General features: G+C 37.6%; 1 protein-coding gene across 1 annotated transcript in view; it reads right to left on the minus strand.

Moving 5' to 3' along the window:
* XPO4 (exportin 4) overlaps positions 1-23,787 on the minus strand; it is a 71,310-nt gene that overhangs the window by 19,743 nt on the left and 27,780 nt on the right. Inside the window, exons 5-9 of the mRNA XM_061374537.1 lie at positions 13,570-13,686; positions 12,630-12,783; positions 4,324-4,436; positions 1,765-1,922; positions 1,319-1,493 (exon numbers count right to left, since the gene is read on the minus strand). Of these exons, the coding sequence (XP_061230521.1) occupies positions 1,319-1,493; positions 1,765-1,922; positions 4,324-4,436; positions 12,630-12,783; positions 13,570-13,686 (717 nt within the window). The remainder of the gene's footprint in view (positions 1-1,318; positions 1,494-1,764; positions 1,923-4,323; positions 4,437-12,629; positions 12,784-13,569; positions 13,687-23,787) is intronic.

Genomic DNA, 23,787 nt, shown 5'->3' on the forward strand with positions numbered 1-23,787 from the left:
AGATGAAGTGTTTTGAATGGCCTTATGTTAAGCACTCTTTTCATTAAATATGGTTGCATATTCTAGCTCTCAAATAACAGAGCAGAGGAAAAATCATTTATTAAAATTATTAAAACATTAATTTAAATGATGAGTGTCTGTGGTTTTGCTGCATCTTTTCTATAAGGGTTTCAGGAGCATTCTTAAATGTGCTAGTAAGCACCAAAACATACATTCAATGTTATGCTAGAAAGTCTCAAAAGCAGAGCAAGTTTTGGCCAATAAGGTGTGGAAATTAGCTGTACTATATATTCTAAATTTAATCACCAATTTTTTGATTAAGACATGAACACACTTGAAAGTTTCAGTGAGTGCGGGGTCACATGTAATACATTTTAACCTTGCAGCAAAGAAACAATCTAATGCTCTGCAGGAAATGCTGATTAACACACCTGTGATCTCTGGTAAAGAAACACATCCACCAACTTTATAACTAAGTACTTTTATAATTGTTTTCAAATGCAGGTGATTAAGCCCAGTCAATAGAGCAAAAATGGAAAAAATTCATACTTTTTAATGATAATGAGGGACATATTGGCTAACAACTTAATAATCACACTTTAAATAGATAGCTACTGCACATAAAAACAGTTCAAGGGCAAGACTGTTTGCTTTAATTCTTATGGGCTTTTTCCCTTAAACTAGGCCTCTACAGAAGTTATCTTTACATGCAGTTTTTAGAATACTCAGACTATCCCAACTGCTCTTAGATTTTACAACTGAAGTCTGAGAGAAGTAAACAGAAAAAGTCCTCTGAATTTCTGTGCTAGATTTGTTCACAGAATTCCCATTTGAACTGCGTCAGCAATGAAGGGATGATTCGAACAGCTTAAAAGTATGGGGTTATCAACAGATCTTAACAGCTACATTAACTCAAAACAGAAGTTCCTGACTCAGAACTCTTGACAACAGTTAAGTTTCAGTCTGTCCGTATGTTCACGTAGTCATTTTAAGCTTTCAAGACTAACTCATTATCTACAACAGTTTTCAGAAAAGTCCTACAAGAGCAAGTCAGCAATATTTTTAAATGAATCCATGCTTTCTAAAATGAAAAATGTAACAAGTGCTTTGAATCAAAGTCTGAATGATGCACAGTGTGTAATTACGTTGTTCAAAAAGAAAATCCTCAGATGTGATTTCAGAAATATCTAGAACAAAACCACTGAATTCACAACAGTTATTAATAAAACAGCCAAATTCTCATGTTACTTACGCTTATCATAAATAGGGACAAAAAAACCAAAAAAAGACTACCTGCTATTTGAGAGTAGATACTTACCACTTCTTCCAAGGCAGCGCTTCTTCCAAAAGAACAGGTGAGGTGTGCAAGGCAGTTAACAAATGAAGAGAAAAGTTCATTTGGAATGGCAGTTAAAATATTGCGAGGAAATACAGTTATCAGGTTGCTGATAATACTGGAAATTCCCACTGCTTCAGAGTCTTCTATTTCAATTCTAAGGATAGAAACAGCAGTTAGTTTTTGCCACTAAGAAAAATTCTAGAAGTTAATTGATTTTGTTGGGATATTTTCAATCAACAAATCTATTTCACATTACTTAAGCCCCACCTACTTTAAACTGCCTTCTCTTAATTTCAGTAATCCAACAGTAAGCACAAATTACATGCAGAAATAAGCAAGCCATACCAGTTCTCCACACAGATTTGCTACACTCCAAACTAAAGATTAAACTATGCCATCTAAATTTAGAGAGGAGGCATACATACCCATTGATAGTATTCAGTAATCCCTCAATGAAGTGTGCCAGGTAATCAACTTGTGAACCTTCATCGGGAAAGACTGGCCCATGCAAAGACGCCAGCTGTGCCAGACACTGTAATGAATCTTGGGCCATATCTGTATCTTCTCTGATTTTTCGATGTACCTTTCAGGAAGTGAGATAGTTAATAATACACAAAAATAGGGTGTTCTTACAACAGTCACATGGCTCTCAATCCAAAAGAGCACACACCAAAAAAAAGCTTACTAGAACTTCCATTCAGTCTGAAATGCAAAGGTTTCTACAGCTCTCTAAACCATAGTAAACACCAAAACCATGATTTGGCTCACAAAATCCTAGCCTCGAATTAACTCACCGAAACTAACATTTAGTTAAGTCTCACCTACATGTTGAAAATTGAACTGTCCACTGAATGTTACGTCTTAAAGAGAGAAACAGATGCCAGCCAGTCAGACATACTGCTCCTTCTAAAAACAGCAATAATGACAGTCATCTCTATTATGCTAACTATGCCTAGGCTACAGAGTCTTGCTAAAGTTAGTCAACAAGTTCAATCAAGATTATATAGATGCTTCTTTAGCAGAGGTAAACACTGAAGACAGACAAAAAAAATGAATGCATCACTTCCTTGGCAGCAACCCTTACATTATACGAGACCAACAATAATCTTCCTGTATATCTGCAAACTGTTATGTCATTACATCTGCTGGTAACTCTAGATTCAAATCTTAACTTTTTAGTAATCATATTCTCACGTACTTATTTTAATTGCCAATTACGGATTTAAGGTATTTTCTTAGGCTCATGCCTCCCATTTTTTCACATAAGATAATACTGACTGAATAAACATAGGGTAGCTTTTCCTCCCAGAAGCCAAGTTAGTTAAATTATTTCAGCACTATTACACATAAAAGAACAGTTAAAACACTAACCATTTCTCTGTGGTGTTACAGTTGCAACTTCACCCAACTCATAACTAGCTGGATTAGCTGCATAATTAATCTCTGAAGATCAAGGTGCAGGAGAAACAAACCCCGCAACAGAAATACCCCTCCTAATAAACATCCCACACTAGGCTGAGATTAGACATGAAGGGGTCTCTCTAAAATGGCAGTCCTGCCAACTTTTGCAAGGTTATTAAAATTTCTCAGATCAGATACATGCGTATAAATTACTACCATTCACTTACATTATTTCAAATAGCAAACTAATACTACAAGCCTCAACCACTGCAAATCAGGAATCTAAAACCAAAACTGAAGGCATACTGCCCTGCCTTACATTTGTTCAAAAATAATCAAATACAGGCGAGTTTTGGTTACTATCACATAAAATGGAAATGTATTAAAACATTTCTGCATGTTACTCAAAGTGTTATTCTTAGCATGAGTAAGTAATTGTAAACCAACCCAAGAAAGAGATACCCAACTCTGACAAATTCATACTATTAAACAAGGAAGGGTTAATATGTAACCCAAAAAGCTATTTGCATGTGGAGGTTCACAGCTGACAGTAGCAACTGTCTGGATAGTCTAGACAGCTGTTCAGATTGAGTGTAGCTGCTAAGAGTTCTGCCAATGATTTTTTCACCTTTTCAAAACTGCTGGAACAGAAAAACTTGCAGTCAGACCCAAAAAACATATAACTTATTGAAAAATCCCATAAAGCAAAGACGTGCCCAAACACATATCAGACAACTCTCAAGGAGCACTGGAGTTATATTGACCTTGCCTAAAAACAATTTTATCCAAGTTTTGAGCACATTATTTCTCTGCTTTGCAAAAATTAAAATAGCCTGAGAATGCTCAATTCTGAGATTCTAAGAAAAGTAACAAGATACAGTATCACATAAAATGAATTTATAAGCAAATACATGTTGCTGCTGCAGTAACCTGTAGCTCAGCAGCAACTACAAACTTCTTCCAACAGTTGTAGAAAGAACACACTACTACTTTTATCTGGTTTAATATGTGTTTTTTTTTAAATTACAGAAAATGAGTGTTATATTCCCCTTTCCCAACTCTCCCCCATCCTTCCCAAGTTAATTTATCTTAACTTTTTTGGATTTACTTTGTGCTGAGGAAAGAGACACAAAACTCTATGCTGAAACTGGCTAGAAAATTGCAAATACATTACTTATTTTCAGCTGTTTCACTAAGCAAGTGCTTTAAGATCAGCAAACACATAACGTTCATTTGATCTTTCTGAGAGCCATTACACTGTATCTGAAAGATACTCTATTACTGCTCATCATGCTTCTTATTTGATGAGTACATGTAAAGAAGTATCAAATGTGTAAAAGTTTAGATCACTGTACACCTTCTACTTTTGTTAATGATCATCAGTATTAGGCAATTTATAGGCAAAATACATATTCTGTAACCTAAGAAAAATACAACACTTCTGTTTGCTTCATAAGCAAGCTGAAGTTAACAGAATCAGTCCTACCTGTTGCAAAAGGAAGAGTCCAATAAAACCGTTTTAGAACAGGAAGGAGCTGCTTTCCCTGTGGTCTGGACTATGAAAGTTGAAGAAAGAAACTTACTGTAAAGAAAAGCTCCATAACTCTGCTGTCCAGGAGGGTCTCGCGCCAGGATTCTGTTGGCTTTAGCATCACATTTTGTGAGGATTCAAACATAGCTATATAATGTCTGCCCAGTTATCTGGTGTCAAGGTCAACAATAACATTCCTACTTGGCTTTAAAAAAATCCTAGATACAACAGGATCCATTCAGAAAGAATGTAATGGAAACAAACTTTAAGCCTCTTCACATACACAGCATAATTCATGCATGAGGCCAAGGAATAAAAGGTATTAAGTATTGAAAAAAAGAATGCTCCAGGAATGTTAGATAACAGTTTGATCATAATTATGAGACATACCATGGTGATACGATCACTTTGATAACCAGGGTGTCTAGTGTGACACAGCGAGAAGGGAAAAAAGCAACCGCAATTAACAGGTGTTAAAATTTATGCAAAATAGGAAATCATTTTCTAAAAAATTTTCCTGGCAGCTTTTAGAAAGGCCTTATGAGAGCTAATTATAGCTCACTGAAATCTATATCCTATTTTTCTAAATAGCCAAATACGTGCCACAGAATGCAGACAGGTTAGCCCTGCAGTAATCTACATTTTTTAATCACTCTGTGAAGAACAAAAGCTTAAGACACCACAATGATTGCCATACTAAGCACGTTTGTAAGACACACATGTAAAACATGCACACCGTGAAGCCTGCACTCGTTTCAGTTCTTACCATGTGTTCTGGCATAACTTAAACTACTAAATTCTGCAAATGTGAATCAGCAAAAACATTTAAACAAACAAGTTACATTCATTCCTTCAGTCTGATCATGCAAAACATGCTTATCAAAGATTTTTGAAAGTGATTCCTTCCGTAACATCCCCAATCTGAGCAGTAGTAAAACTGCTTTAACTCAGTGACTTACAACTTTTTTAAACCCTTCATTATCCTCTCTAATCTCTTTCTGACACAACCATCACAAGTAACAGCATGCTCAGCTGCATGCAATTTAATTATTGGTAATGAACCACATTAACTTTTGTATTCTAAGTCAAAAGGTATTACAAAAAATGGTGTATAAGATTTATTTATATGTCTAGAAGAAAATAAATTCCACTATGGTATCATCCTAGAAAGCAGACGTCTTAACTTTTGGTTTTTTTTTTTAATATAAAGCAAACATCTAGCTTAATATGAATTGTTGCACAAGGCAAAACGCACAATTTTAGTTTATTTACACTTGTCTTCTGAGTTCTGCCAAAACCCCAAATTCCTAGCAACAGTGTGCAGAATCACAGTCCAAAAGCGTGACTTTTTCCATGGCACAGTACCAAGTGGACTTTCACTGGTGGTACATGTCCAGAACTGTTGCCAGCATGTTTTAACATGTAAGAACAATCAGGGGTTTTCATATTAGTGCAAAACATTTCACCATTTTCAAAGTTATCAGTGTGTACTGAACTATACCAATCACAGAATTGTCCATTTTACTTCCATCTGAAATATAGATGTAATTTAAGCGACAGAAAATGCCTCAGGTCTCCCAGATTAAAAAAATTGAAGGATGAAATCCTCACATGCAAACATCCTTTTTCATTTGGAACATTTTAGAAAATACAGTATTTAAATTTTTTTTAATTGACAAGAGTATCCTTTGCTGTAACTCTCCAATAAATAACTGGCTTAGTAATACATCAATATTAGAAGGTGATAGCAGATAAATTACCAATCTCTGGAAATCAATTTGCTCTTTGCTAGGTTAAGTCTGCAGAGACCAACTATATAACAATTTTTGCGTGGAATAAAAGAAGGGCTCCTTTGCTGTCACTATTTTAACAAGCCTCAGTATTTAGCAGCCCTATCCTGTTATTTTTAGTACCATTTCTCATACTAATGGACTGATGACACATCTGACAATAGCAGATTTGTGGGCAAAATATCTATTCACTGAATAATACAAATTATGCCTGCAGCTATCATGAAGATTTTACACTCATTTTCCAGTATGTACTGGATGTATGCAAACATTACCGAAATTAGCTGTGGAAATGCTTGCTTCTGTGAAACACATCAACTTATTCTGTGCTATAATTCAGCCTTATTAACAGTGGTCCAGTTACACCAAAACCTGAAAAAAACCCAGTACTAAATTATGTAGTACATGGGTGTACATGGGCCAAATTCAGACTTCAAAAATTAATCTACTCGTCAATACATATAAAGAGACAAAAAGCACAGAACTAGCACAACACTTTTTTGTAACCGCTCAAGCTATAACACAGACTTCGGATAAACATAGATCATTCTCTACTATGACATCCTGAAGGGTTTTATGGTTTTGTTGGGGTTTTTTTATTTATTTATTTTTTAAGGACAGACAATTGTAAACGACTTGTGGTAACAAATATCGTTTATAACATTCTCAGTTCTACTGAAGAATGAGTAACAGTTCACTTTAAGTGACATGAAAATTCAAGCTAGATAACAACTACCAGAAGTACAGCAATGTTTCACCCAGTTTACAAGTCTGAAGACACTGATTGCTACAAAGAAACTTCTGCTTGAATCAGAACAGATTATTCAATAACATGTACCAAGGTCTACTGAAAAGCATAAAAATATAATTAGATGCCTGTGTGTATAAGGCTGATATGCTCACTAATTAGTGCCTAGAGAAGAATAGTAGAAAACCATACTCTTTAAGATGGATTTTATTTTCTCTTTGCCTAAATTTATGTACATAGACATTAGTTCTATGCTTGGCTTTGTTTCATGAGTTAGAGGAATAAGAGCAATCTCTTTAAAGTTCTAAATTTGTAATTTTGGAAAAAAAGGAAGTTTTATATGCTTTTTGGAGAAATATATTTTAAAAAGAAAATCAAACATAAACGAAATTAGTTTTCCTCGCATGCTTTGCCTGTTAAAGGAAGGGGCTGATAGCTGAAGATGAGTATCAAAATATTTTTTTTATCCTAAGGCAGCCATGAGGGATTATAACATTTCACTTCAGAACTTCCCACAAATTCCAGTATCTGAGAACAGATCCCAGTCTTTATTCCTAAAAGCATCAAGGCTTGTCCTTCCACAAAGCTGTAAATTAAGAACTCAGAAAAGCAAAGCTGAGATTTCCTCTGCCAGACCCTTATTCACAAGTGTCTACAGTTGCAAAGAACTACTCAGGAATGGAGGGAAAACTCCTGGAGTGCCAAGGCCTGAGTATCTTTCTTAATATTCATTTAATAACTTCACTTTTGTTGTTTGGAACATTTTCTGGAGAGTTTTGTGTCAGTCAGACTTACATTTTATAAATCAAAAACTGCATTAGAAAGGTAAATGCATGGAAATCTGCCATCCAGTGTTATAATGTTAACATACTGACTTTCTTCGGCTTTTTAAGATCTCCTCTGGCTTGCTAGCCAGTCAGCTGAACACATGGGGTAAGTCTGTGAGCAACTGCCTAAAGTGATGATGCAGAGGCTTGCTGCCCCCTATGGAGAAACAAATCTTTATATAGCTTAATGCTCCCAGCAAATATATTCAGGATTCAGGAGAAGGAACGTATGCTTAAATATTTAATTATTGAACACAATTATTCTTAACTGTCATGAGAATGAAACAGCTACTTTGTGTTGGAGACACTGGACTCAGATTGCAGCAACAGGTGTAGGAAGTGCTGGAAGACCCAGCCTAATTTTAAAACCGGTCAATTCCGAAGCTGCACGCAGTGCAGCCATGCTAGTACCAAGTCTCATGTTGCCCACCCAAGCGGATTCTGCAACTCCTGCTACATTTTACTGCTATGGTTATACAGCTGGTAGTGTGAAGGATAATCACTTTAAGCCCAACTTACACTTAAAAGCACATATGCAAAGTGACTGTCATGCAGACACAGCTCAGGAGTCACACCTTTCCACTACTATATACTCACTGCCATTTAGGAAGCTGATGACAAATCACTGCAGAACTGAAACTTAAAACCACTGGGCAAGAGAACAGAAGAACAAAACACAGGTTAGCTATAAGGAAGAAGTTCCTTATTGTGAGGGTGGTGAGGCACTGGAATGGGTTTTCCAAGGAACTTGTGAATCCTCCATCCCTGACAGTGTTTGGTGCCAGCCTGGATGGAGTCTTCGGTGACATGGTTTAGTGTGTGGTGTCTCTGCCCATGGCAAGGGGGTTGGAACTAGATGATCTTAAGGTCCTTTCCAACCCTAAGTATTCTATGTTTATATATATATAAACAGTTCCCCTTTGTAAAGAGGGTCATTAATGGTTTGCTTTCCTCTTCTGATATTAATGCTTTTAAGATGCTCTCTCACTGCCAACTGATTTCAGGACTCATTCAGGTAAACCCAAATGTTTAAAAATCCAATATAAATACAAATACGTTTAGTGACAATATGATCAAATTCAGGGGATATGTCTATCTTGGTTTTGCCCAACTTTGTCTTAAAAAGTTGCTAGAAACGATTGTCAAAAAAACCCACAGTACTCTCAAAATAATTTCTAAGCTTCAGGGATTTCAAAGTCAGGTCCTATCTAAGAGTAGGTAAGTAAGGTACCTAAGAGTAGGTAGGACCTACCTACTTACCTAAGAGTGGTAACTTTGATAAATGCAGCTCTCTTTTGCACTTTTTTAAATACAAATATTTAGTTACACTGAATTTTTCTTTATATCCCAAACAATAGCCAGGACGTTACCCCAACCCTTCATCTTCCAGATAAGGACAGATTGCTGTAGTAAATTCAGAATAATCCCAGGCTGCTAACAAACACAAGAACTAAGGAAAGCAGCCCTGCTGCTGAGGGAAATCTGTGTTGTCACTCCTTGGTACACGTTCAATCATTTCTGCAGCCATGCAACAAATCAAACTAGGGACCCGAATCTGCTAAAATAAGTTTTCAACCAGGTGGTTCTCTGCTCAGTATCATGCTCACTGGAGGTGTCAAGGCAGCATGCTTTTTCAAAGGCAATGCCAACTTGAATCATTCTGCAAAACAAGCTTCAAGTTTTCTTGAGGCATTCTATGTGTTTTTCATACATTTCCATTATGCATAACAGATGCTACCAATCTGGGTTGGACCAAGTTCAAATCTTGAAAGTCTGCAGAGCTATATGGTTCACAGAATCTCCCAGAAAGGGGTCTCATTCTTGATACACTTTCAAAAGAGAGATATTAAGAGCTTTGTTCCTTTAACTGTGTGGCCAAAGAACAACATACTTAAAAGTGTTCAGATCAGACAAAAGTTTCAGTCAGTTTATGCAACTGCCATATCACCGTTAATTTCAATGGAACGGCAATGATGCATGTTAATGGAGTGCATCCATTGGCTTTATGTAACCTGCATTTTATGTCCAATACCCTATTCCTACATTTACTTGAACACTTGACAGCTTGTCACCAAGCCAGTAGAGGCATCAAATCCAAAACAAGAAGAAGCTCAAGGTCCTTTTCATTCATGTACTATAGTCCATATGTTAATGAATAAAGGATAACTAATTCTATGACAGCTCCTAGTGACAGGAGTAGACACCTTTCTGTAGATGGAAGACAGCTGGACAAAAACCTTATGTTCTGTTTAACAACTTTTCCATTTGAGGACATTTATCCAAAATCCATTAAAATATGGCTGCCAAGAACAGATAAATCCCCAAGTCAAGGAGAAATGAGAAAGATCTCTGGAGGTAAAAGAATACAAATTATAATTACATCCTGACTCCATAGGACATGTACATCCATGCCAAGATGCATTAAAGCCCAGCAACATTCAGCTCCTTAACTGGAGATTTTGGACATTTGCAGTGTACAAGAAGCAGGATCCTTGAAAGCACTCCTGTGAAGCAGAGGGCTGTACCTCTCAGTAGTGATCACCTGCACTTCCTTACTTAGTCAAAATATTAATGTAAGAAAAGATGGAGTTAGAAGGAGTTCAACCCAAGTAAACAACATTTAACAGTGCTGTAACAGCCCTGAAAAAAGAAACCCTACAGAAGCCAACATGACACAACAAACTACCATGTGTTCATAGTGCAATACAGGAATCCTATGTTATTGTCACTTCCAACAGTACTGCCAAAACCCTCTGAAGCATCTGCAAACACCCGGTGAACTAATAGCTTGGGGTATCAGATAAAAAAAACCTGTGTGTTAGAAACACTAAATGGGAGAAACTGCATGTGACTGAAAAAAAGGTCTCCTAGCTCATCACACCCTGCCTTTCCCATTGCAGGCACTATAAGCCAAGACACTTGAAAAATACTGAATTCCAACTTTAAAGTAGGTAGGTCCCAGCCTCTCTTCTGTTGCTCCAATGAAGTGACTGTTCCAGAATGCATCTTTCATGCCAGCAATAGACGATACAGACTTACTACAACTCTTCTATTATGACTGGCAGCAGCACTGTCCAAGACTTTAACAATGCTGTTACATTGTAACAGCACAAAAGCTCTTGAGAAGCAGTATGTTTTGATTCAAATCTCACAACCTGATGATTTAAATAATGTGCCTCTTGGTGACAGTCACTGTAGAGTTAATGCACATTTATGCTAACTTTCTTTTTTTGGAGATACAAGGATCTTGCTAAAATTATATACAAATACTGCAGGTTATTATTATGCTGCAGGGAATAAGGGAATGAATATTATATTGACAGAGGAAATGCCAGCTAAGGGAAGAAAGATATAATCTTTGGATACAACAGATCATTTTACTTCATCCTTGGGGTATTAAATTTATGCCCACTGCTTCAGCAAATGTACTGTAAAGATTTGGAAAGAGTACCAAGAGGATACCAACTGATCAATCAACACAGTTCTTATGTTCTTATGAAATGTGTTATCTACTTAGAAACCACAGCAAAGTTAAGTTTCACTACCCACAAGCTATTATAGAATCATAGAACAGTCAGGACTGAAAAGGACCTTAAGATCATCTAGTTTTAAACCCCCTGCAATGGGCAGGGACACCTCGCACTAAACCATGTCATCGCTTACTTTTAAATCAGTCTTCTGAAGGAAGAGAGATTTATGCCACAATACAATCAACATGGTGCTGTAAACCCCAGCAGTTCCTGAATCTTCATCAGCTAAGACGCGCATTTCTCAGGGCTGATTAAAGCCATTCCAACTTCTCTGAAAACAGATTGCTACAGAGACAAGGGAGACCCAAACTAGTGCTGTAATTCTTACAGCAAAATTAAATGTCCAGTGGTAGAAAACATAAAGATGGTATCAAGTGCAGCAGAAGTTACGAAAAGGTCTGAAATGGAGCCATATAAGAGCAACTGTGGCTCAGACTAAAGGCCCATCTGATCTCTAGAAGTTGCCAGAATTTGTGTAACAGCTGTAGTACCTAAAGTAGACTAAGTAGCAGAAAACACTGTTAACCTTAAGCAGCAGTATGGCTTGCTCAGCTATTTCAATTAACACTTATTTACTAGCACCTATAGACTAAATTACTTCATGTTATACAGAGGTATAAATGAAAGCTGGAACTCCCAAGGCTCCACATCTTGCTTGTATACATCTAGCTCCACCACTTACCCTTGGCCTAGGATAAAGCGCTCATGAAGAACTAGAGCCTTCACTTTCAAACTGTAACAAGATCAGTATTTAGGACTACATCAGAGGTCTGCACAGAGCAAGACAAATTCAGAGGGAACCGCCGCTGTGCAACACAAAGAGCATTTTCCTTCTATTTAAGATTACAGCTGAGGGAAACAAATAAAGTGTTCACACATTATTTGAATTTTTACAAATCCCAAATCATCTTCCAAAAACTTTTGTAAGATGCAATAATTTGACTCCATTCTCAGTCTTGTAGGCACATGCACTTCAATGATTGATAGGAGTGGGGAGTCAGTAAAGCATGCACATTCCCAGATAATGGGGCATTTACCTGCCCCTTCCTCTTCTCTGATAGAGAAGTAGGACAGATCAGATCTCCACATAAAAATTTGACAGACCTTGGACTTCTTCACCATTTGGCTCTGCATTAAAGTACCATATTACACTTTTCCTCTCCCCTGCACTAACCAGATGAGCCATCAACCCGTAACTGGTGGCTGCTCTGCCAAACTGGTTTTGCCTTTTATATAAAATACTTTACGGCTTTAATGAAGAGCAACAGCAGCTTCTGTATGTAAGCATTTACTAGCAAGCACGGGGGTTACCAAGAGCACTAATGAAAGAAAACATAAATCAAGGACTAAATAAAAGGCTTGTAAGTTTTACATTTTTCTCTCCTCACAAAGACTTTACCTATCAGCCAGTAGAAGTGACTTAAGTCAGCTGTAATAAAAAGGGTCTGACATTAAAAGGATATAATTTGGAGGAAGGAAGTTCCAGCTTAAGACCTGATTGGCTAGTGCAAGATAGCGCTGAAACACTGAAGACATCTGAGCATTGAGGTTTTCCCGTCTGCTGAATTCCTGAAGTACCTCTACTGTGAGCATGAAGATCTGCCGCAGATCATCCTCCTATAGTCAGGACAAACACAATATATTAATAGAGTCAGTGATTAATTCAGATGTTGATCAAAAATAAATACTTTACTAAAACGAAGAATTTTCTGTTTTCAATCTATTTTTCATTAAAACACAGAAAAAATTCTGAAGTTGTAAGTCAGAACCCCCCCATACACATACTTATGCCAAAATTACTAGATTGTGTTTGTAAAGAATAAGAAATAAAAACCTTCTCATAAATGCTAGTCATTAAAAGAAAAACTTAACAATATGTTTTAACAGCTGGTGGAGGAGAGGATTGGTCTTTGGCATGAAAAAAAAGTTGGTAAGTTGTTCCACAGTCAGTTTAAAGCAATGCCTTCACAAAAACATTTCTGCCTGGCCAAACAATACATCTGAGACAACCAGACTACACCATCTGCAATAATATTTTTAAATACATAGCTCTCCTTGGCTTTAAACCAAAGCTATATTTAAGACTATCATTGTTCCAGAGAGTATTCGTTTTGTTTGCAATTGGTAGCCAAGGAATTAAAGAGTCCAACCACATAAAGATCTGCAGCTCTATCATTAATAAAACGGGAAAAAAGGGACTGCACTTTTTTGATACAAGTTTTTAAAAAAATACATTATCAACTTTCCTGCAGTAGCCAACACCTGCATTTATAATATATTTGTCTATTAAATGCTGTCAGGCAGGTACTGTACCTGAATGCACCTGGCATAATAAAATACTTCTGCTTCCAATTGTTACATTTTAGAAAGACAGGTAGTATATATTATACAGAACTAGTTTACCTGAAATATACGTTTACAGTTACCATGGAACTCCATGCTTAGTCCAATGTTGCTGGTTTTACTTGAACTTGAGAATTCACTCAACAATGCCGTTAAAATGGAACAGGCCAAAGTTTGCTTAAAAAAAAAAAAATAGGGGGAGTAACATAATTAAAATATGTCCAATAATGTAATACCACCTACACTGTCCTTGAATTTTTTAATTAGCATTTTCCTACAACTAGTACTTCAGTTTCGTTTAACACAAACGAGTAAGTTTTAGTGTGAGGTGTCCCTGCCCATGGCAGGGGGGTTGGAACTTGATGATCTTGAGGTCCTTTCCAACCCTAACTGTCCTATGATTCTAAGTCAAACTTTAAGAAGTATAGATCCTTGGGTGAACCACCTCTGGAATCAACAAGGCTCCACCTTTACAAAAGAAATCCCAGTACTTGAGCAATACAAAAACTAGCACCTGTGAGAACATCACTGAAAAAAATGGAAACAAACTTACTAGAATACATTTCCCAGCCTCCCCGTTAACCTTCTCTCCCTGTGCAGAGGGCTTTACAGTTTTCAAGGGAGATTCAGTTTCCACTTATTTTTATTTACCAAATACTTCAGGCCACTCTGAAGTTCACTTTAGCCCTTCTTTGCATTTGTTACACTTACTATCTTCGTATTTAATCATGATTAAAAGTATACCACCAAAAGTGACAAAAGCTAGTCAAAATTAACACCTACAATACACCATCGACTGCATCTTTTCTCTCTCCCCCACAAAGAAAAAGAAGAGGAATATGCAGAAAGCTTTGATGCATGAAAGCTTCTGGATACCTTCCTCTAAAGCACAACATTTAAAGGTAATTTCTGAGGCTTGTGAAGCTACTCTGCTAAAACGACATCTCTGAAGCAATATAAAAATTGGTGAGAAAAAGGCACATTAATTTTAGAGAGACAGATCCATGAATACCGAAGATTTAAGTATCTTTTTCATTTTCAAAATTTATGGTAAGGTAAATCAAATGCTTATCCCAAAATACAACTTAAAAGCTAACTTTCTTTTATGAAACACACTGCTCCAGCCTTTGTTGCTGCTTTCTGAAATTAAAAAAGCCTTTTTTTCCTGGTGCCAAAGTCCAGTAACCACCATCACCAGTTTGAATATATTCTTTTTAACTGATCACAACACACAAAGGGGAATAAATACTGTACTGTGAAGATGCAAGTAGTACTTTTGAAGTGTGCTACACACTACTGTAATAAGCACTACAGAAAGTGTATACTGATGGTATGAAAATATATCTTGTTAAAGTGATGTTCTTAACAAAAACTTTCAAAATTACTGGCTATCTTCCCAGACTGTTTGGAGCCAAGGTGCCAGGGATGGACAGAGGGATAGGAATTGTTAAAGGGTCATGCATGCCAGCAAGTGTCCAGGGGTTAAACAGAAATATGCACACTACCTCTGAACACCCGAAAGATTAAAGTGGAGATGATACTATTTATGCAAGCTCATACAACAGCTGAGACCAGTGCCATCCACCCACCAACTGCAACATCTTTGTTCAGAAATGCCTCTGAAGTCAGTACCTTGACCTCCCAGACAACTAGTTATCTTAGCCAGTATACACTAAATTAACATTCTTACTTGCTAAGTCCCAGACAGATCGAACATAGCAGCTTCGTGGTAATACATGGTTTTCTCTTCTACTGCATAATAAAGATGTGCAATGGACTAGCATATTGCTCGTCAGTTGTTAAATCCACACTTTCTCATTTTAAAGAAATAACTGTTTATTTCAAGTGACTATTTCTCATCTACAGTCACTACTGTCACATATCACATGATAAAAGCAACATTTTGACAGTGAAAAACAGCATCACACTTTATTCAAGTAAAAAAATGCAATTTTGTCAGTTCTGTACTGGACTTAGAAAGATTTCTCATTAGCTCAAACATTTCGGTATCTTATTTCCAAATTTCTGTGTAAGCTATTTACGCAATAAATATTTTTTATTTAGAGAAAATCCATTTGATACAATATAAAAAAATTAGTGTAGTCTAATGCTGAGTTTTTAATCCAACAGTAAAAGTTCCATATAAAAATAATTAATCTGGATTAAAAAAACTCCAAACTAAACCTTCTCCCTCCACCACCCAACCATGTTGGCTCTAGAACATCTCTCCCCATGTTTGGCTCTAGAACAATGCTTCAAATAAGAATACATGTTTTTGAAGGAATCACGCAAAGTTGCCAGAAAACACTGCCCAGTTTCATTATGTGCCAGGAGATGCAGAAATCCAACAAGACTGTCTAAATACTTTTAAATGCAGGCTTTTATTTGGTGCTTGAATTACTGACACACTGATACTTTTCAGCTCAGAGAAGGCATGATTTACAGACATCATTAGCTGCAATTACAAATCTGTACAGTTTGATGCTCTATGACATACCATAATTACCATGTGGTATTAATGACTACAATAGTAAAACAGGCTGGCTAAAGCTAAGCTGCTTCTGATTTATCATGCTGAGATCTTTGCACCAAACCACCATGAAGGACAAGCAGAGCACTGAGGCAGACCACCCATCACTTGCAGTTGGCTGCCAGTCACTGGAAAATAAATCATAAGTTCAAGTGACAGTTAAGGAGCAATAGGGGAAAAAAGGTTTATTCCCACTGTGATTACAAACAGTTAACATTAGCTGAAATAATAGATGCTTTTCTCTTTCCAATTTCTCCAGTGGGTTTATGTGGCATATAATAATTTATCCCTTTCTGTTTGGACAGTAAAGTGCATTCCAGGTTCTGTTTGTGTGCTTCTCTCCTGATTTCAAGGAGAAATTTAAAAAGAAGGTTAAATTTTATGATTGATGGTAAGGAAACCTCTTCAAAGATGTAAAAAGCAATAGATACAGCTAGGCTGATTGAATCCAAGAGTCTGATAAAGCATCTTGAGCAGTGACCTGTTCCCCTGATTTCAGTAGGACATATTTCATGTAGTTCTGCCATCAGTACCTTCTTCAAGCATGAAAGGAGAAGCATAAAATTACTGTATTTATTACTCCCTCCAGCACCCTAGCTCACAGTGAACACCAGGGAACACTGCATTCCTCTGTTCTCTCTCTCCCACTGGATTCCCAGCATCCCACCAACTCTTTCACCTTGATATTTTAATATCTGGAGTGCAAATCCTGCCCCATTCCCTCACCATCCCAAGGGTGCTGTACTTATTGCAGGCACATCCACTTCTGTCACTATCTGCATCTGCACTTACCCCTTGAATACACATGGAATTGTAAGTACTCCTGTATATCCAGGTGACCAGAGCAAGAGAAGATCAAAGATTAGCTATTGCCCAATAACTTAAAATTTACTGCAACAACAGGCTGAGAGGCGACTGCTTGAGATTTGTTTCCTAGAAGGTAGGTGCAAACCCCCAGGAGATGAGCTTACAGACAAGAGCAGAGGAACACATCAAGACCTGTAACCTGTGACTGCAATGTCAAGCATTTGAAGAGAGCTGCATACAAAACCACCACTGCTTCCTCAAACTGCCATAAGACCTACTGAACTCTTCCAAATACACAGTAATACTTCAGAAACTCTGGCATAAAGCTAAAGTAAACTTAACTAAAAGTAAAATTTTACATTATGAAAAGTAACTTTTAACTACTGATATTTTGAAACTCTTTTTTTTAACGCACTTTTGTTTGGTATGAGGACACTAAGTACCTCAACATAAATGTAAGCTACTGGAAAGATTTCCAAAATCTGAAACACAACATAATTTCAGATAAACCAATACAGTTGTCGTACGTGAAATAAAATTACTTCCTTACACATAATAAAATTAAATGCACTTAATACATGTAAAGTTCTAGAGTATAAGTTTTTTGGGATTTTGAGTTGTTGGGGTTTTTTTTTAAGGTTAGAAGAGATTAAGAATCCAATTTAGTAATACCATACAGTAATAAGTAGAAAACACACATGACTCTGGGCATCATATTAAAAGTCAGATCTGAATGTCTATTGCGCAGTAATGCCATTAACTCCATACCAGTAAGAGTACACCTCTGAACCTAGTTTGACTCACTCGCTAGCAATTTCGCTAGTTCTGCCACAAGTACATACCCAAACAATAACCCCATCTAACAAAATAAAATACTTCTCTTGTTGAGAGCGGGCTGCCTCTGAGAATAGCTTGGCACTCACCCCAGTTAGCTTTATTACCAGGAATAAACTTTATGAAAGATCGCTATACATAAAATAGACTCTCAGCTGCTCAAACAGAAGATCAATGGGACTTGTGATAAGAGATTAACTTGGCAATCAGACACCCAGTAGTAACATTGTTTTAGTGGTTTTCTTTTTGAATTACTTTAGTAAAACGGAGACACTACAGAAAGATCATGAACCATTTTAACAGTAAAAAACCTTTATATATCATTAATGAAATTCAGATGTAACTAAATGTAGCTTATTCCTCCAAATGGAATGTACCCTATAACAAAAGTTAAAGCCATAATGTTTGAAGGGATTTCACACTTGTGCCTGAATTGCCCATGCAATAAGTTAACAGTTTCATTTGTGAGTAGTTAGGTTACAAAGCATCTGAAAGGAAGAAGAGTTCAAATACAGCTTAGGAAAAAATGGACATGTGGTACAACAGCTCTGAGGCAGAAAAGCCAACAGACAAAGCAGAACAAACTACCGCACTGAAAATGTTTCTTCTGTTCTGGAAGTCAGAGCAGAGATACAGCGAGGTTTGATTAAATCATTCATTTTACTACAAAGCCTAAACTGTCATGCAACACACTCCCACTTTCTGCAAGTGTCTATCTACAGAAAAATGAAAGTATATTTAAAAGAATAAGCCTCACCTGAACAGAGCAAATCATAACATCTACTCTGTTACATTAGAATATGCATTTAGAGGACTTTTAATCTCCATTCATATAATGTAAACTCTGTAACTGAAACAAAAGGGAAGCCCCAAGAAGCATTTAATACTATCCCTGAACAAGCTAATTTTAAGTTGCACAAGAGCAAGAAGAATCAAAGAGTAAATCTGACAGAGGCAGACTCTGCTGTTATGCTCTTAGGTGATGAAACTCTGTAATGAGAATGTATCAAAAGCAAATTTACAAAATAAATTGTCTAAAGCAAGGCTTCCTTTATAAAGGCAGTAATATACTTCTTCACTAACTTCCTTGAATAAGCACAGCTGCATTTGCTAACATTTTCAGAGTATCTAAATCCCCAGAATGTAGGCAGCAACTACAAATCAAAAGGTTAACAGGATGGCCACAGGGCCAAAAGAAATACCATTATGTACAAAGAGAAACCCAGGAGCTGAAGCAGTAGTTTCCAACCACAGAAAACCTGAGTATATTCTGAAGAAATATAAGCAAGGACCAGGAAGAACCCACTGGATTTTATCTGTTTGATCCTTCCCAAATGAGCCAACTGATGGAAAAAAGCTATAGAGCAGGGACAGGATGATAGGAATAGGACCCACAGCTGCAGTTTTGTGCTGTCAGCAGTTAAGGGACTGGCTAGACAGTGCACCCCTTTCTTCCCATTCTTCCTTTGCCACAGTGCAAAGAGGGATGACTGGCACCACGTTAACACACCAAGCCTACAACAGCACAACGGGTGAGTCCCTGCTTCCCTTGCTTGGGGGGAACCAGGCAAACCAAGAAAGGGAAACCCCCAAGGTTGAGCTGAGACAGGAAAAAAAATTAAAAAATAAAAAATTAATCAATTCCTCAGTGACTCCCTGGGGGCCACAGGAAGATGATCTTGTGGCATGTGAAGCATGCAGGCTTTGGCCAAAGACAGAAGGGAAGTAGCAGCCTCTACTAATAAAGGAAAGAGGTCCAGGCAGAGTTTGCTGGAGCACAGGGTGTAAAACATGCTTTTCTTTGTTTCTCTGGGGACAGGTGAGGTTGTGAAGCAGAAATCAGGAGGGGAAAAAAAAGTGAAGGTCTGAAAACCATTTATCTAAGAGTAACATATCCTCCATGTTCTTGTCTGATATGCACCAGCTGAACCTGCAATCCTACAGTAGCTGCAATCCAAGACTTCCAATTAAATTCAAAATAATTAATAGCAAGACTACCCATGCAGCTCACCATCAGCATTGCCCATCTTTAAATATTCATCATTCTGACAGATGCTCTTTGGTAGCAGGTGTTCTCTCTCCCTCCACTTTTCCCAGTACTCATTCCTAATCCTTCTTGCCCACCTCTGCCTGCCATATATGCCAAATGAGCTGTTATGTAGCTGTGCTGCACAGCAGATTTGCTTAAAGAAGAAAAAAAAATTAAAGAAAAAAGGGAGATTAGAAGGGAGAAGGCTGTTTTTAAGTAGAGTCCCACAGATACCAGTTTATTACTGAACATATCTATTCAGAAGGGCAGTACCGCTGAGACAAAGAGGTGCTAAAGATGGAGCAAAGGTCAATAAACTTCTTTAATCATCCACAGCACATTCTTCAGCAGTTTCAGGTAACCTGATGCATCAGAATCTCCACTCTAGCCCAACCATGAACACTGGGAAATAGAATAACAGTTTTACAGATTTTAAGATAGATGGAACTTCTAGGCTCTCAGAGCAATTCCAGTAATTCCTGACAAGTCTTGCATTTACAGAAAAATTCAGGCTTCAGGTATGGAGCTTTATACTAGACTACATTTTACTATATGCATTGTAGATCTTAAAAAACACAGCTTCTGCTGCTTCCCAGTCCAGTGTCAGGACTACAACTGGACCCCTCTGCATTCGCCTACTCATATTCCAGAAGAAATAGAGGTATGACCTCTATCCTAGCCCAGTTTCAAACAAAATACATTTGATGGTTGTTCCAGTTCCTCCTCATGGAAATCAATCACTTTAGTGGCCAGAATTCTTGTCCTTCTGTCATGGATGACAGACAAATCAGCTATGCAAATGCAAAATATTCTAACGAAAAAGCAAATACCAAGAAATTAAAGGCATTTAGAGTTGAGAAGAACTTGGCCTACAAAGTTCTCCAAAATTTTCAAATTGGTGACAGAAAATATGTATTTGCATTTTAAGATTCGCCTATGATACTGTGTCTACTGCCAGAAGCTCCGCCCCCAGAGATGAAGGTTTTTTAAAGAGATCCTAAAATTGCTATTGGAAGGAGATCAGACTCTCCTTCATGAGCAGCAGGATGGCTTGTACTGATGTTACAGCAGGAGCTAGGAAAAATAAAACCAGGAACTACAAAGCTAATCCTTGTCCTCACAGAGGATTACCACCTAAACTCATTTATAAATGATCAGACAGCCAGACTCTCTATAGTTTGCTTTCCCTTCCCATACAAGGGTTTCATCCTTGAGATCAATAAAGCTCCATATGGCAGAGAAGTGGTAGCAAGATCCAACACTCCAGGTTCAAACCCTAGCTCTAACCACACATGCTTCTCATGCCTGTAGTATTACCTCTCCTTAGTGCCCTGTTATTTCCTTAACATGTACACTGTGTTCCACTATTAAGAGACTGGTTGATACCAAAGCCACCTTTTTCATCTCCTGCAAACTTTCTTCTCATCACTATTCCTCTCCTCGTCTTCCTTCTAATCTTCTTTTTGCTCTTTTGTTCTGTTTTTGTCCCGTCCCCCCCTCCAGTCTCCTGGGTTTTTTTTCATTCTCAATAGTTCATCCATCAGTCTTGCTCCCATGTCAGTTTGCCACAGCATTATTCAACATACCTTCAAGTTCCACCCTCAAAGTACATCCATTTCTAAAGGTATTCAAAACTAATAGTTGAGAAGTTAAGGTATTAAGCACATCAAATCCTGCAAAAAGACACATGCAAAAGTACCACCTACATTCTCTGCTGTCATTACACCAGCCCTCCTGACTTGACCATGACAAGATGTTACTGAAAAGTCCTGAAGATTTCATGGAGCAGGAGTGCCTAACACACACAAAACTAGTACAGATGTCTGACAGGAACTGGGTGGAGGGTTGCAGGGAATGGAAAAAATTAAGTTACTATTTTATTCTTATAAGATAAGGGCCAGAAAGCTTCAGAGACAGCAGAGAGCAGAAAGCAAGTGGGAAGCAGGTGAGAGACTACTTTGCTTTTTTAAAAAGGACTTCCTCTCAGTTATAAACTCCTGTAGAAAGTCATTATCAACAGCTAAGAGCCATGTTCGAGAGCTTTAAATATTTTTAAATATGAAGTAATCTGCTGCTGACTCCATATGTTACTTGGCAGCTGCCAAGTCCTCAGGTAGGAAGACACAAATGGGTAGGCAATAGGTCAGAGAGAACATGGAGCAGAAGCCTGGGAAGAATACAGAAAGCAACCAAGAGACTTGACAGAGAATCAGGAGTCACAGGTATGACAGACTTCTGAAATTTGGGTGTACAAGGCTGGAAGGAAGAGTGCATATCACATCACAGGGAAGACATGTTAAGAAACTGGAAAGAGTCAGGAAGGCACAGAGGGCTGGAAAACATCTGCTGTTCTCTCCCAGCACCCATACCCTAGCCTCCTCCCTGACGTGGATGAAGGCCTGTTTCTATAAATAACTAATGCAAACACACCTCCAGTGAAGTGCAGAAACACCTGTGACATGTACATGGCACTGTCCTGGTGGTGTATCTTGGATCTTTAATTTCATACCATACCCTGAAGCACCCTTACCTGAGACTTCACACAGCAGCAAAGCAGCCACAAGACCATGGTTCCATCTAGCCTGATGGGTATGGCTGTACATTACAGGGACACAAATACAAAACACACCCACCCATACCTGAAAAGGTAAGTGGATATTTCATTGTACTACTTATACAACCCTTCAAAGTTGTTATATATTCATATAAAAGGCATGCCCTGAACCCCCTAGTGCTCAGTTGTGGCAGACACTGTGTGAACACAATTTCATTACCACTTATTAGACCTGTGTCACATGAAGCTGTGCAAGTACCAGTTTCTCTTAAAGTCTCAGAAGATTACAAGAAAATTTTTATTAATAATAATTATTTTATAATTTAAAAACCTCATACATACATGGGAGTATGTCTATAATCTGCCTGCCAAAGACTAACACACTGTGCCTTACAGAAAAGATGATTCAGCATTAACGCATCATTTTTTGCTACTGAGACATATTAGAGTACCAGAGTAGAAAACATCTTTGTATACTCAAGACATTTTCAATACCATTCTTCAAGCTTGAGCACAAATACTTTGAAAAAACTATGGCAAAATTAATACTTGTGAAGAAAGGAGGTGGATAAAAGGAAATTAAAAACTGAGTCTAACTGGGTCTCTGTAGGGTGTCAGGAAGTGGAACTTGGAGAGTGAAACACTACTCCTTCACCCAGCCAGAGCTTCTCTGCAACATGCCCTGTTCTGCAGTAAGGCTGGGATGATACACTTACAACAGACAGTCTTAGGTTGATGTATGCTGCTCAGTGTAGCGTGTCTGTGTATTACTGCATGGACAGAATACAACTGTTGAATACAACATAACTATGCAAGAGTTAGTTCAAAGAGGACTTCTCTGCCAACATCCAGGTTTGCACCTACTCCACTTTTGTATCTTCATGGAAAGATCATATAAACTGGCATGCATAAAAATTGAAAACCTTAGCTGTAGACTGCATTTTAACAACGCTATATTTTCTGGAAAAAGAAACATGAACTCAGCATTGTTCTAAACAGATACCCCTTTCTATCTGAGTTACACACAACCAAAAGGCTAAAATGTTCACCTCAAGCTAAATAACTGTGAAATTAAATTTTACAAGTGTAACTGTAATTTCCATACCACAGGGGGGTATCACTTGTGCTCAAGAGGTGACACACTATTTTTAGGACCATGACATGAGCTGCATTACTGCTGGTACACTTTGATGGAATTTTCAGAGTTAAACATTTGCTACTCACATCCTGTACAACTGTTGCTGTAAACACTCAACAGTGTGATGGGCTGGTTCCTTCTATTTTTTTTTTTTGTTTGAGAAAAGCTTCAGTTAAAAGTTTCAGCATGGAATCTACACATACTTCACTTTTCGTTTGGAGAAAAATCACCTCTCTTTAATCTCTAGTTACATGCCTCTATTATGACCTATCCTAAACTTATCTCCTGGCATAGCAAACGGAATTTCACTAAATGCATAGATAGATATTGGACACCTTGTTTCCACTTTGAGCTCAGTATGGAAGTTAACACTTAGCCCTAGAAGT

Source organism: Neopsephotus bourkii, unplaced genomic scaffold (assembly GCF_033783945.1).
Source record: "Neopsephotus bourkii isolate Nb327-2 ecotype Australia unplaced genomic scaffold, CSIRO-AGI_Nbou_v1 NB_1638, whole genome shotgun sequence".
In the NCBI taxonomy this organism is placed as follows: Eukaryota; Metazoa; Chordata; class Aves; order Psittaciformes; family Psittacidae; genus Neopsephotus; species Neopsephotus bourkii.